Source organism: Chelonia mydas, chromosome 10 (genome assembly GCF_015237465.2).
Source record: "Chelonia mydas isolate rCheMyd1 chromosome 10, rCheMyd1.pri.v2, whole genome shotgun sequence".
In the NCBI taxonomy this organism is placed as follows: domain Eukaryota; kingdom Metazoa; phylum Chordata; order Testudines; family Cheloniidae; genus Chelonia; species Chelonia mydas.
The window spans coordinates 55,301,058-55,314,387 of NC_051250.2; the positions used below are offsets into that span (position 1 = coordinate 55,301,058).

A 13,330-nucleotide genomic window follows, 5' to 3' on the forward strand; every position below is an offset into this window, starting at 1 on the left:
CATCCCTATTGTTAGGTTGCTTCCTTCTAATTCATCTGGGATTCAGTATGTCTTAGCTTTCAAAATAATTGCTTAAGTCAGTACCCTATCATGCTTAGTGTCGACATCAGAAATTGCCAACAGCATAATGCCCTGATGTTTTATTAAGTTTTCCTTTTATGGCATAAATGTTGTTTATTTGCAAAGAAGAACAATAAGTATTTGAGATGTTACTGACTGTGGGTTGTTGAGTAGGCCTACCTGGAGTTGTATATCTACAGGAAAAAATCCTATACGGGATCTTACTTTTACATATCTTGACACAAGGATATTGAAGCAAGAATGACAGAGTCCCAAGAGATCAAATAACCAGGCAAAAAGTGGTATACTAATGAAAAAAGTGGTATATCATGGCGATGTTCTCCACTTAACTATGTTGAGTAGTATCTTATTCCATGAGTGATCCCAAAGATTTCAATGGGGAGTAAATTAATACACTGTGTGAGAGAGAGTGGTAGAACCTGGCCTCAAAATCCCAGGCCTACGAAACATGCTTCTGATTCTGAAAAAATAAAGCAAGCCTAATTACAGTGATAAAACAATAGTAATGATCAACCAGTTCTCCGTGGCAGCATTTTGATGTTCTGTTTGTCAGTTGATTTGTGTTGCTTAAATTTCAGATTGAGGAAGAAATGAAGGGCTGTCTGAACTTTTTGAAGTCAGTTTACGCAGTGTTTGGTTTTACTTTGCAATTGCACCTTTCTACAAGACCTGAAAACTTCCTAGGAGAAGTAGAGATCTGGGACCATGCAGAAAAGGTAATGCAGGAAGGTTCTTAATACTTCCATTCACATAAATTTAATGCATTTTAATAGGGTTAAATGTATCCATCTCGGAGCAAAGAATGTAGGATAGGGAACTCTTTCCTGGGAAGCAGGGACTCTGAAAAAGATTTGGAGGTCATGGTGAATAATCAGCTGAATATGAGCTCCCAAAAGAGCTAATGTCATCGGGGGATGCATAAACAGAGGAATCTCAAGTAGGAATAGAGAGGTTGTTTTGCCTCTATCTTTAGCACTGGTGTGACTAGTGCTGGGATACTGTGTCCAGTGTGGTGCCCACAGTTCAAGAAAGAAAATGGAAAAATTGGAGAGTGTTCAGAGAAGAGCCACAAGAACATTTAAAGGATTAGAAAACATGCTTTAGAGCAGTGGTGGGCCACCTGCAACCCGTGGGATCTCAAGAAGCTCAATCTGTTTAGTTTGAAGAGGAGGTTAAGGAGTGACTTGGTTACAGTCTTCAAGTATCTACATGGGGAAAACGTTAAACAACGTGTTCTTCAATCTAGCAGAGAAAGGTATAACATGATCCAATGGCTGAAAGTTGAAGCTAGATAAATTCAGGCTGGAAATAAGGCACAATATTTTTTAAAATGAGTAATTAACCATTGGAAGAACTTATGAAGGGTCATAGTGGATTTTCCACTGCCAATTTTGAAATCAGGATTTGATGTTTTTTTAAAATATATGCTCTGAGAATTATTTTGGCAGAAGTTCTATGGCCTGTGTTATACAGGAGATCAGACTAGATGATCACAATGGTCCTGTCTGGCCTTGAAATCTGTGAAACATAAAACTGTCTAACGTCCAGTCTTGCAAACCTTCAGTCATGCTGAAGTCAGTGAGATTATTTACACGAATAGAAGGGGTTTTTTTAGGACTGGGCTCTAAAATCTGTACTTGATAGATGTGCTTGCTGAGAGATGTGAAGCACTGACCAAACAAATCTCTTGATTCATATAGTTTCTTGTACATTCCCATAGCTTGAACTGACTTTTGACCAGAAATTTCTTTTTGTTGATCTCCACTTACTCTATAGCTACAAAAGCCAGGATTTAAAGTAATTATGTTTTTTTAAGCTGTATTAGTTCAAAACTCTCTTTATATTGCTAAGATATTTGAGTCAGTCCTACCCATTTTCTTACTTTGTGTGACTTAATCTTTGAAGTACAGTTCTTTTCCCTCACCTTCCCCTTCATGGCTTTGGCAGGACTGTGTTAAAAGAAATACAATTTTTAAAAAAACTGTAATGTTTAAACTTCATCTTTATGATTTTTATAATTAGCAATTACAAAACAGTTTGAATGACTTTGGAGAGCCATGGAAGTTGAATCCAGGAGATGGAGCGTTTTATGGTCCTAAGGTTAGTAAATCAGTGCAGTTCTGCAATGAAGCTCTAATGCAGCTTTGGGGGTGCATAATAGAGTAACCAAAAAAACAGCATATAGTAACTGCGGCATTTCCTTTGCAGATTGATATTAAAATCAAAGATGCTATTGGCAGGTACCATCAGTGTGCTACCATCCAACTTGACTTCCAGCTACCAATCAGATTTAACCTTACTTATGTGGGGTAAGTGCTTGAATTCTTAATTTATCAGCTACATGACAGATATTTTTAATGAGAGCTACAAACAGTGCAAGTAAAAAAAAATTGAGTTAAACAAAAGCAGTTTAATTATTTACTAGCCTCTGGACGAGCGGCTGACCTACCAATAAATGCCTAGGTGCACTAGCTGGGCAAGAGATCCCCAGCAGTGGAAATGAGTACTCGGACTGGGCCCTGAGCTGAGGATTTCCTCCTAATTTAGTAGTGTGTTCAGCTGCTCAGTTTTATTGTAAATGTAAATGAGCAGAAAAAATTGATAACTTGTCTGTCTGGTCTGCTCTTCCTGAAGAGAACTGATTGCATCTGACCTTAGGTACCCTTTGAGGAAACTTATTTGGGACAGACACACTAATCGATCACTATGATTTGATGCCTCCATGGAACACATTAAGTTTACACATTAAACTCTCAGCACCTTGCAGGATTGGGTTCTTGACACAGTCACAATTTTAAAGTAAAGATCAGATCAGCTGGGTTATCCTTGATGGAGGTGCATAAATCATACATGAACAATTCTTCTGGAGAAGGGAAATACCATTTTTGGTTTCCAGCTTGAGAGAAGAACACTTTCTTGTAGAATAAACAAATCTGTGACAGTCATGTTGTCCTTGGACAAGTACTTCCATTAGTTTTCTGTTTTGCCACATTTGATTGTGTGGTAATTTCTCTTCTCTGACTTTTTTTTTAATAAAAAAAGCAGGATCTTTGTTTTGGATTTGATCTGCTCTTGCTGCTTATTTGTCATCTGAAGTCCCAATTTGTTTATTTTTTACAGCATGATAATCACCACAGAAACCAAAGGATTGAAGCTTCAGATGGGAAATAAGCAGTAGGAAGAGGGGAGATCCTAATGAAGATAGTATTTTAATGTAAATGTCAGTAAAAATGAGTGGAAAGAAATATATCAGAGATGAAAATATATAGATGTGGACCTGAGTCATAGAGTTGGAATCTGAATCCAAGTTCACAGTGGTTTACAAAAACAGGGTTTTCTTTTGTGCCCATTTCTCATTATATGTAGGCAGGATTATTTCAAACTGCTTTGACCATCAATTATTTCATGAATGTCAGTATGTCACAGTAAATTTGGAGTGAAAGCAGTTGGATTTCATGCAGTTAATAACTTGCTAATATTTAATCTTATACTTATATAAAAATTAAAGTAGAAGATGGAAAAATTACAGTAAGCTTATATGTGTGCTGATTAAGATAAATGTCTTAATCTTCTTTCTGTCTGTCTGTCTGTCTGTCTGTCTTTCTTTCTTTCTTTCTTTCTTTGCAGTAAGGATAGTGATGATAAGAAAAGGCCAGTGATCATTCATAGAGCTGTTTTGGGTTCAGTGGAGAGAATGATAGCTATTCTAGCAGAAAATTATGGAGGAAAATGGTATGTGACACATGTACGGTACTAAGAAACAATTAGGAACATAGCTAGAAAATATAGAAACTTCCTAATAGCCAAGACATCATAATGCAAAATATTTCACCAAGACTCTTAGCAAAGTAGTACAGGCAAAACAACCAAAAGGTGGAATGTCTCATTGAGGCCTGAGTGCCATAAAATCATTAATATAATGGTTCATATTCAAAATATTAAGACTACTGTATACAGTAGACAAACTCAAACATGACATAATTGTAGACTAAGATAAAAGGTCAGAAATTCAGTTTTACAAGATTATAATAAAACTATTACAGTAAGACCATATTATAAATATGGCAATTGAAACGTTCGCAGAATACATTTTATTCAGCCTTCGTTATTTAGCTTGCAGATTCATTTTTTATACTTATGATTGTTGTACATATATAGATCCATAAATTAAAGAGTCTTAACATAGTAAAAGCTGCTCCCTTATTCATGATTAATATCTGAAAGATAATTTCTTCATTAATTAGTGATAAAGTACCACCACTGAATGGAGGGGGGCAGAAAGGGAGCAGATCTCACTCACGAACACACAGTCCACCTATTATTTTAAAAGTCTAAAATAAAGGAAAATGGATCATGTGTGAAAAATTAAAATGCAGTCTAGTTATGAAACCAAACGTGTAACTTGGAAAGGAACAAGAGATCAAAGTTGTGTATATATCTTCATGCCCTGGGGGTTTGTATCCGGAGCTCATTCAAGGGATTCCAGACTTTTATCTAAGCTAGTTGGTACTGAAGTCACAAGCAGAAGTGCAAAATCCCAGGGTGGTGGTGTCACTAGAATATTTCCTTCAGAGAACGATACCTACAAGTGATTTCCCTTTACACCGTAATATGAACGGACTCCAAAGCAACCTGAAAATGTTGATTATTGTACGGTAATGTTTTCTCTCTTTTTAACAACATTAACATGAAAGTAAATTTAAACTTAAACTAGTAACCTCTTTCCTTATTTTTTTTCCTATTGTTCTCAGGAACAGCGGTGCATATAATATTCTGTAGTGTCTAAAGATCAATTAGATACAACAGAGGTGGATTGAATTCATGACATTATTTTAGTTTTAACAGTAAATTTCATGGCTTCTGTTTACTTAACCTAGATCCAAAATTATTCATTAATATATTACGTTCTAGGTCAGGGTTCTCAACCTTTTTCTTTCTGAGGCCCCGCCAACATGCTATTAAAAACGCCATGGCCCAGTTGTGCCACAACAACTGTTTTTTTGCATATGTAAGCCAGGGCTGGCCTTACGGGATGGCAAGCAGGGCAATTGCTCAGGCTTCGGCTTCAACCCCAGGTAGTGGGGCTTGGAGCCCTGGGCTTCAGTCCCATGCAGTGGGGCTTTGGCTTTCTGCACTGGGTCCCAGCGAGTCTAACACCAGCCCTGCGTGCCAGGCCCCCTGAAACCTTCTTGCAGCCCCCCAGAGGCCTCAGAAACTGTTGTTCTAGGTGAATTGAGCAAGATAAAGATCATGCCTTAGCCTAGATGTCTAATTTTCAAAAATATTTAATTTTAAAATTTATTCAGCTACTCTTAGGGCATATAAACACTGGCATGAATGGAAGGTGTGTGTTTTGTGTATATACTATATATATATATATATATATATATATATATATATATATATATTTTTTTTTATATATATAAATTTTATGTTTGTTACATTTGCCAGGCCTTTCTGGCTCTCTCCTCGCCAAGTCATGGTTGTCCCTGTGGGGCCTACTTGTGAAAAATATGCTCAGCAGGTAAGAGTAAACTTCCTTTAAAAAACAGAAATAAATTTTATTTTATCAGCTATTGGATAACCTATAATTCCATCCTAGAACAGAAACATGTGTAACTCTTAGGAAATATAGACATGCTTGGCAGAGATGAAAGCATTGTTGTTGTAGTCTTTATTACTTTCTAAAATGGTCATGAATCTAAGAAGGGGACATGTAATTCCTCACAAAAATAACATTATTTTGGGCTTTCTTTCTGCCTAGGCTTCAGTAATTCTCTAATTTAAGAAAAAATAATAGTCCTAGAGTAGCCATCTCGTATATTGTAATCAGTGTTTTATTATAAAGTTGTCTGTTAAAATAACAGAATAAATTTGCCCTAATCCTGCCAATACATAAGTTTGTGTAATTTTCTCAAGTGAATAGTCTCAGTGCTTTCAATGGAACTCATCGCAAGAGCATATGTATGCATACTTAAATGCTTTGCAGGATCAGAGTCATGATCTCTGGTGAAGTATATATACTGTAATAATGAAACTTTAACTTTCTTTTAGGTTTGCCGTGAATTTTTTGAAGCAGGATTTATGGCTGATGTTGATCTAGATCACAGCTGCACATTAAACAAGAAAATAAGAAATGCACAGCTTGCACAGTATAATTTTATTTTAGGTAATTGCGTATTTAGGTTTCTGATCATTTTAAGTGTTTTCTTTGTTAAATTTTGGTTATAAACTTCAAATGCTAGTATGGAATTTGATTTTATTTTAAATTTCATAATGTAAACAGGAGATTAAGCAGACTTTAGCAAATTAGTTAAAGCAGAGTTTCTTTTCACATATTTTTAAAAAAAAAAAATTAAAGGAATAGGTGCAAGTGTAAAATAGTTTTGTTTAAATGGTAGGGCATATCTTCTTTAATGTGTGAAAGGACTAAGATACAGGGCTGGAGTGGTGACCAGCACTGGTCCCAGTGAATTTTTCTCTAGTAGTTATTTACTCTTCAAAAGTTACAAGCTTGCTGCATATCCATTAATGTCTTTCTGCAATATTTCTCTTGCAGTGGTTGGAGAAAAGGAAAAAGTGAATAATGCTGTCAATGTGCGAACAAGAGACAATAAGGTTCATGGAGAGATTTTGGTAACGTCTGCCATTGAAAAACTAAAGAAACTGAAGAAATCACATGCTTTATATGCAGAGGAAGAATTCTGAAATTGCTGCTAACTGGGAGCGATGTTAACTCTAAAGGAAGCCAATTATTTTTCCTCCTCTCTCGAATATTGTTGTGCTTATTTGCAAGGTCTTTGAATTGATGAACAAAAATGTAGCTGATGTGGGTGCTTTTGGGATAGTGTGAAGGACAGACTCCTCTAGCAATCACATGAATCCATAACAACTGGAAAATTCCAATTAGGAAAAAAACCCTACACCTGTGCTACAAAATGTATTGTTTCTGCTATATAAATAAAGCTGGGGCTCTATTACAGTGATCAAGAGAAAAACACTGGAAAGTGTACTTGCTGCTACTGCTAAAAAAACTTAATCAGATAGTCAGAAGGTAGCTATATTAACTTACTTGTCTTGCATCAGAAACTTGGCAGCTTGTAGATGAAATTAAAATGCTCCTCATATATTTGTTTTGACCTCAGTTTTCTCAAATATTTTTGTTTGGGTCCTGCCTAGTTCCTACTGAACTAATGTCTACAGGCTACACACATGTTGGTAGTATTGTTGTAAGTCTCAGCAGCAAAGACAGGTACTGAATGGGCATTATGATTGAATAACCACTTATTTCAAAGGTGACCACCTAGAGAGAGGTTGAATTATACTGCCTAAGCAATGTAGGGAACATAGGTTGTTGGCTGTAGGGTTCTTGTTCTGTGAATACATGGAAAACCTCCATTTCCAGTGCTGTAAACTTGGCTCCTTTCACAAGTACTAAATTCACTTAGAAAAGACTTAAAAACAAAACCAAAAAAACCCAACCCCTCCGTAGAATGCATTGTGGTGTTTCTGCTTTGTTTGGGATATGGGCATTAGAAAAAAATGTTGAAAAATCTGTTTCATGTAAATTTCCTTAATTATTTTATCTTTACAACAGAGTTTATTGGAAACATCAGCCTAGTTGTATGTTGAATCTAAATTTGTACTTTTAATTGCTCCATTTTGTAATTAGATTAAAAAGTTTAGTCTTCCTGGCAATTGAATAAATCTTCACTAGAACAATCTGTTTAGAGATGTTTATTCTCTGTACAAGTCTAATTTCATGTTTTTTTGTACAGTTGTTTCAGTAATGTGGCTTGTCTAATTTTTGTTCAACTTGATGATATTAAATAGCACTAAACCAATTGTCTGAAACAATCTAAATTAGGTACACTGACTTACATAATTAGTTTCCTGACATTTTAAAAAATAAAGCAGAAAGTAGGATTTAATGTATAAGTATTTTACTTAAACAGAAAATTCAAAGTTAATATTAACCTTCTGTGTGACATTTGTGCACCTTTGAGTCTACTCTTTGGGCCCAGTCCTGGGAGTCCTTGAACATGCAAAATTGCCTATACTAATCTGGCCCTTGAAGAGCAGGACATAATTTCCTCTGTATAGAAAGAGTCAGTGTCTTGGAGTAGCACAGGTGTATGACAGTGGTGTTGTGCTACAACTGGAGAAGCAGCAGCCCTAATGGAGTACAATATCACAGAAATATGTAATTAATTTTATAGCATTCAAAAATGTTCTGTTACAGACACGAAGACATGATTTCTGTCCTGAAAAGCTTACAATCTAATTTCAGTATGATGCAGTAAATATTTTTTTTTGTTAATTTAATCAAAAAAGTATGTAATATTGACATTAGTCTAGCATGAAGTATAGTTTAAAACCTGTGGAATCTGCTGTGTTCAAATGGATGTTATAAAAATATTACTAAGCAAATATATAAAGTGGTATTTTGGAAATATCATTCATCTGTAACTAATGATGTCTGCAGTAATGGCCTTTATCTTCAGATCCTCTTTAAAGTATATTTTCTTCCTAATTTTTATTTCACTTCCTGTTCTATTAATGGAAGTTGAGGAGGAAATATTCTGTAATCTTTTGCATACTTTGAAGTTTTTTTTTTTTTTTAAGTAACAGTATAATTTTTCTCCCCTTTTCTTACCTCGTGGTCACTTTAAAAACTTTGGCAATGATTACCCTTACTTCCCCCCCGCCCCAAAGTTTTTGAGGGCTAACAGGGAAAAGAGCAAGTAAAAATAGCTTTTCTCCTCTACACAAAATGCCAAGGAAGAGGTGTGAAATATATGGCCTAGGGGCTGCATCTGGCCCATCTTATGTACCCTACATGACAAACTTAAGCTATGCAGAATTGAAGTTTTTGTTTTGTTTTTTTGAAGTGTAAATTTCTAGGACCCCTGACTGCAAATATAACCTTCCAAATGTGAACAGTTGTAAATCCGTTATATGTCCACTTGCATTTGCAGACAGTCTGAAACAATGACTCCAATTGACAGGGAATAGGTAAATTTACCTATCTCAATGTAGTGTCATCTCATAGCCCACTAATGACACTGTAATATCAACATCCCTATTAACAAATCGAAGGGGAAAAGGGATGGGAGTGAAGACTTGAAAGGGTGTGAACTGGAAGTTGTTGCAAGAAAGAAAATTCAGAGGGAACAGGCAAAGAGCAAATAGGGAAAAGGGAAGTAGCAGCAGTTGTGTAAAGAAGAAGAACGTATGGTCTCAGTAACACTCAACATGGTAGTAAGATACTGTCAAGGTTCCTTCCCCACTCTGAACTCTAGGGTACAGATGTGGGGACCTGCAGGAAAACTCCCTAACCTTATTTTTTACCACCTTAGGTTAAAACTTCCCCAAGGTACAAACTATTTTACCTTTTGCCCTTGGACTTTATTGCTGCCACCACCAAGCATCTAACAAATATATAACAGGGAAAGAGCCTGCTTGGAAATGTCTTTCCCCCCAAAACCCTCCCCAAATCCTACACCCCCTTTCCTGGGGACAGCTTGATAAAAATCCTCACCAATTTGCATAGGTGAACACAGACCCAAATCCTTGGATCTTAAGAACAATGAAAAAGCAATCAGGTTCTTAAAAGAAGAATTTTAATTGAAGAAAAAAAGTAAAAGAATCACCTCTGTAAAATCAGGATGGTAAATACCTTACAGGGTAATCAGATTCAAAACATAGAGAATCCCTCTAGGCAAAACCTTAAATTACAAAAAGACACAAAAACAGGAATATACATTCCATTCAGCACAGCTTATTTTATCAGCCATTTAAACAAAACAGAATCTAACACATATCTAGCTAGATTACTTACTAAGTTCTAAGACTCCATTCCTTTTCTGTTCCTGGCAAAAGTATCACCCAGACAGAGAGACCCTTTGTTTCCCCCGACCCCAGCTTTGAAAGTATCTTCTCTCCTCATTGGTCATTTTGGTCAGGTGCCAGAGAGGTTATCTTAGCTTCTTAACCCTTTACAGGTGAAAGGGTTTTTCTTCTGGCCAGGAGGGATTTTAAAGGTGTTTACCCTTCCCTTTATATTTATGACAGATACCAACTAAATTTTTATTTATTTGGTATTACATAATCTTTATGCAACTTATTGAAATCAGTGGTAGATCCATAGCAGATTGAGTTATTTAAAAGAAATCCTGAATTTATAGTCATCTCCCTTTTCTATATATAGACATGAAAACACCCCTGCTTTAGTGATTTGCATCACTTGTGATCTTTGATTAGGCTGTCATGGACAGGTGCTTTGAGTCCCATATGACTTGTACTTGTGAATTTCATCTAAGAGTGTAGCGTATAAATTAAGGCTCCAGTCATGTGATGGATACGTGGGCACATTGTAAGAGTAAGGGCTAAGTGTCACAGAGCAGAGACCCAGGCCATGAACCATACATGTTACTGTATCAGTGGATTTCAGCATATGGCTAAGTATTTTTAAAAAAACCCACCTTATCTGATAATCTGAACATCAAAATACCAACAGAAATGAAAAGATCAGGTGGTTGGCTGGTTATTTCATTAAACTATGTTCTTCAGGGTCCAGCTTCAATCATGCAGAATTAGGTGGTTGTGTTCAAGTTCATTCACCATTCCTATAAATGTCTGATTTGTTACACCCATGCAGGAATATCAAAGAGTCTGTAGCTCATGAGGATGAAAAAGGGAGATGGAAAGATTGATGCTTGTGTTACTTATGCATCATTGAAGCTGTACGTAGATTACCGCCCAAGAGACATATTAATAATCAACATGCTACCACCACAGCTATCTTCTAAATATTGGACCCAATTGATAAGCTGATGGTGATGTACCTGTATGGTAATGGCAGACAAGAGTTGACATAAATTAGATGAGAGCACAGGGGTCACATTGGTGACTGACTGGGAAATCTCGTCATGTCTGGAGTTTGAATTAGATTAAGATAGGGTGAGTCCACTCTTCTCCCCACACCACTTAAGGAGAGGTGCAGGAGGGAAGATTCCCCAAGCCCGGAGGATGAGGAGAAGCTCTGCTCCCCGTGCCATTCTTTACTTTAACCCCGGGTTATGTCCCTTTTCTGTGCCTTGGTTTCCCAGGGGTGAAAGAGAAGCAGTCTGTTAGGGATGGGAGAGGCTCAGCTACTGCAGAAGGAGGAAGGGAGCAGGAGCCTGGTATACGTACCACTCCCTCAGTACTTGATGCAGGGAGACATGCTGTGCTGTTAGGGCATTGTAAAAGGGGGTTGAAGACTGCTTCATGGTGCTAGTCCCCGCATAGCACTGTCAGCTGGTGCAACGCTATCATTGCACTTCACAGAGGAGGTTGCAGGACTTTGTGTGAACACAAGGATCGGCCTGGGAAGTTGTTGAATCAGGACCCTATAAAGCTAAATAAAGAAGGAAAAAAATTTAAAAGTTGTGTATGAACTTTTATCTGTCTCTGCATAGGGCCCCAACAAATTCCTGGCCATGAAAAACGCAGCACGGACCGTGAAATCTGGTCTCCTGATGTGAATTCTGGTCTTTTATGTGCTTTTAACCGATACTATACAGATTTCATGGGGGAGACCAGCGTTTCTCAAATTGAGGATCCTCACCTAAAAGGGGGTTGCAGGGAGGAGTCATGGTATTGCCACCCATACTTCCGCGCAGCCTTCAGAGCTAGCTGGAGAACAGCGGCTGTTGTCCAGGTGCCCAACTCTGAAGACAGCGCCCCGCCAGCAGGAGTGCAGAAGTAAGGGTAGCAATATCATACCATGCCACCCTTACATCTCTGTTACTGCCTTCAGAGCTGGGTGGCCAGAGAGTGGTGGCTGCTGTCTAAGGGGCCCAGCTCTGCCGGCAGCAGCACAGGAGTAAGCATGGCAATACCATGCCACGCCATCCCTATTTCTCTGCTGCAGCTGGTGGCGGCTCTGCCTTCAGAGCTAGGCTCCTTACCAGCAGCTACTGCTCTCCAATGGCCCAGCTCTGAAGGCAGCACAGAAGTAAGCCAACCCCCGCTACAGTAATCTTGCAACCCCCCCCCCCCCCCGCACCTCCTGCAACTCCTTTTTGGGTCAGGAATCCTGTAATTACACCCTGAAATTTCAGATTTAAATAGCTGAAATCATAAAATGTATGATTTTTAAAATCCTATGACCATGAAATTGACCAAAATGGACAGTGAATTTGGTAGGGCCCAAGCTATCTAGGTATGCCAGGTGTCCAGTGTTTGACTGGAACACCTGGTCGAAATGGGACGCTGGCTGCTCCAGTTAGCACCACTAACTGGGCCGTTAAAAGTTCGGTTTGCGGTGCAGTAGGGCTAAGGCAGTCTCCCTACCTGGCTCCGCCTGGCTCCCCAGAAGCGGCGACACATTCCTTGGCTCCTAGGTGGAGGCACGGCCACGGGCACTCCGTGCACTGCTCCCACCCTGAGCTCAGGCTCTGCAGCTCCTATGAGCTGGGAAACACTCGGAGGCAGCTCCCAGAGCAGGATATGTCGCTGCTTCCGGGGAGCCGCCCAAGGTGAGCACCATCCAGAGCCCATGCCCCAAACCCCTGCCCAAGCTGGGAATCCTCTCCCGCACTCCAAACCCCCCAGCCTACAGCCCCCTCCTGCATCGCAGAGCCTGCACCCCCAGCCAGAGCACTCACCCACCCTCCAGCACCCCAACACCCTACCCCAGTCCAGAGCCCCCTCCTGCACCCTGAACACCTCATTTCTGGCCCCACCCTGGATCTCACACACTGAGCCAGTATCCTCTGCCACACCACAACCCCCTGCCCCATCCTGGAGCCCCACCTCCCTCATTTGTAGCTCTATCCAAGGAGCCCCCGCCCCCCGTATCAGAGCCCCCTAACTCCCTTCCACACCACTGCCCCAACTCCCTAAAAATGAGCACGTAAGGGTGGCGGAGAGCGAGCAACAGAGTCACGGGGGATGGAAGGAGTGGGGGTGTGTGGCCTTAGGGAAGAGGCGGGACAAGGGTAATTAGAGAGTTGCCAGCCCTATCGGGGAGGGGCGGGGTGGCACAGCCTATCATACGGGGGCGCTGAGGGAAGGGCGGCTGACGGGTCATAGGAGGACGCGCTATTCCAGCTGGTGCCTCACCCCAGCCACACGCCCTTCCTCTGGTTCCCGCGCCATCTGGGCTAAGCCCGCCCCGCCGCAGGAAAGGGGCTGGCTTCGCCTGCGTTCTTGCGCCGTCTCCGCAGCTTCTGCCCCACCCGCGCGGGCCGTGTCTTCGCGC

At 39.6% G+C, this 13,330-nt stretch overlaps 1 protein-coding gene and 1 long non-coding RNA gene across 3 annotated transcripts in view; one reads left to right on the plus strand and one right to left on the minus strand.

The window, feature by feature from the left end:
• The window catches only part of TARS3 (threonyl-tRNA synthetase 3), a 26,828-nt gene extending 19,269 nt beyond the window's left edge, over positions 1 to 7,559 (plus strand). The window contains exons 13-19 of one of the 2 annotated variants that reach the window (XM_027818774.3): positions 660 to 797; positions 2,104 to 2,181; positions 2,290 to 2,390; positions 3,709 to 3,813; positions 5,533 to 5,605; positions 6,136 to 6,250; positions 6,641 to 7,559. In XM_027818774.3, coding sequence (XP_027674575.2) covers positions 660 to 797; positions 2,104 to 2,181; positions 2,290 to 2,390; positions 3,709 to 3,813; positions 5,533 to 5,605; positions 6,136 to 6,250; positions 6,641 to 6,789 — 759 coding nt within the window. In that variant the 3' untranslated portion in view covers positions 6,790 to 7,559. Of the gene's footprint in view, positions 1 to 659; positions 798 to 2,103; positions 2,182 to 2,289; positions 2,391 to 3,201; positions 3,642 to 3,708; positions 3,814 to 5,532; positions 5,606 to 6,135; positions 6,251 to 6,640 lie in introns of those variants that run through there. The other variant, XM_037910301.2, reaches the window with a different exon arrangement.
• On the minus strand, positions 6,639 to 13,327 carry LOC122461984. The gene is made up of 2 exons (XR_006284297.1): positions 13,192 to 13,327; positions 6,639 to 11,482 (listed from the first exon to the last, which is right to left on the minus strand). It is a non-coding gene; the product is annotated as an uncharacterized LOC122461984 (long non-coding RNA).
• Between the last annotated feature and the right edge of the window lie 3 nt (positions 13,328 to 13,330).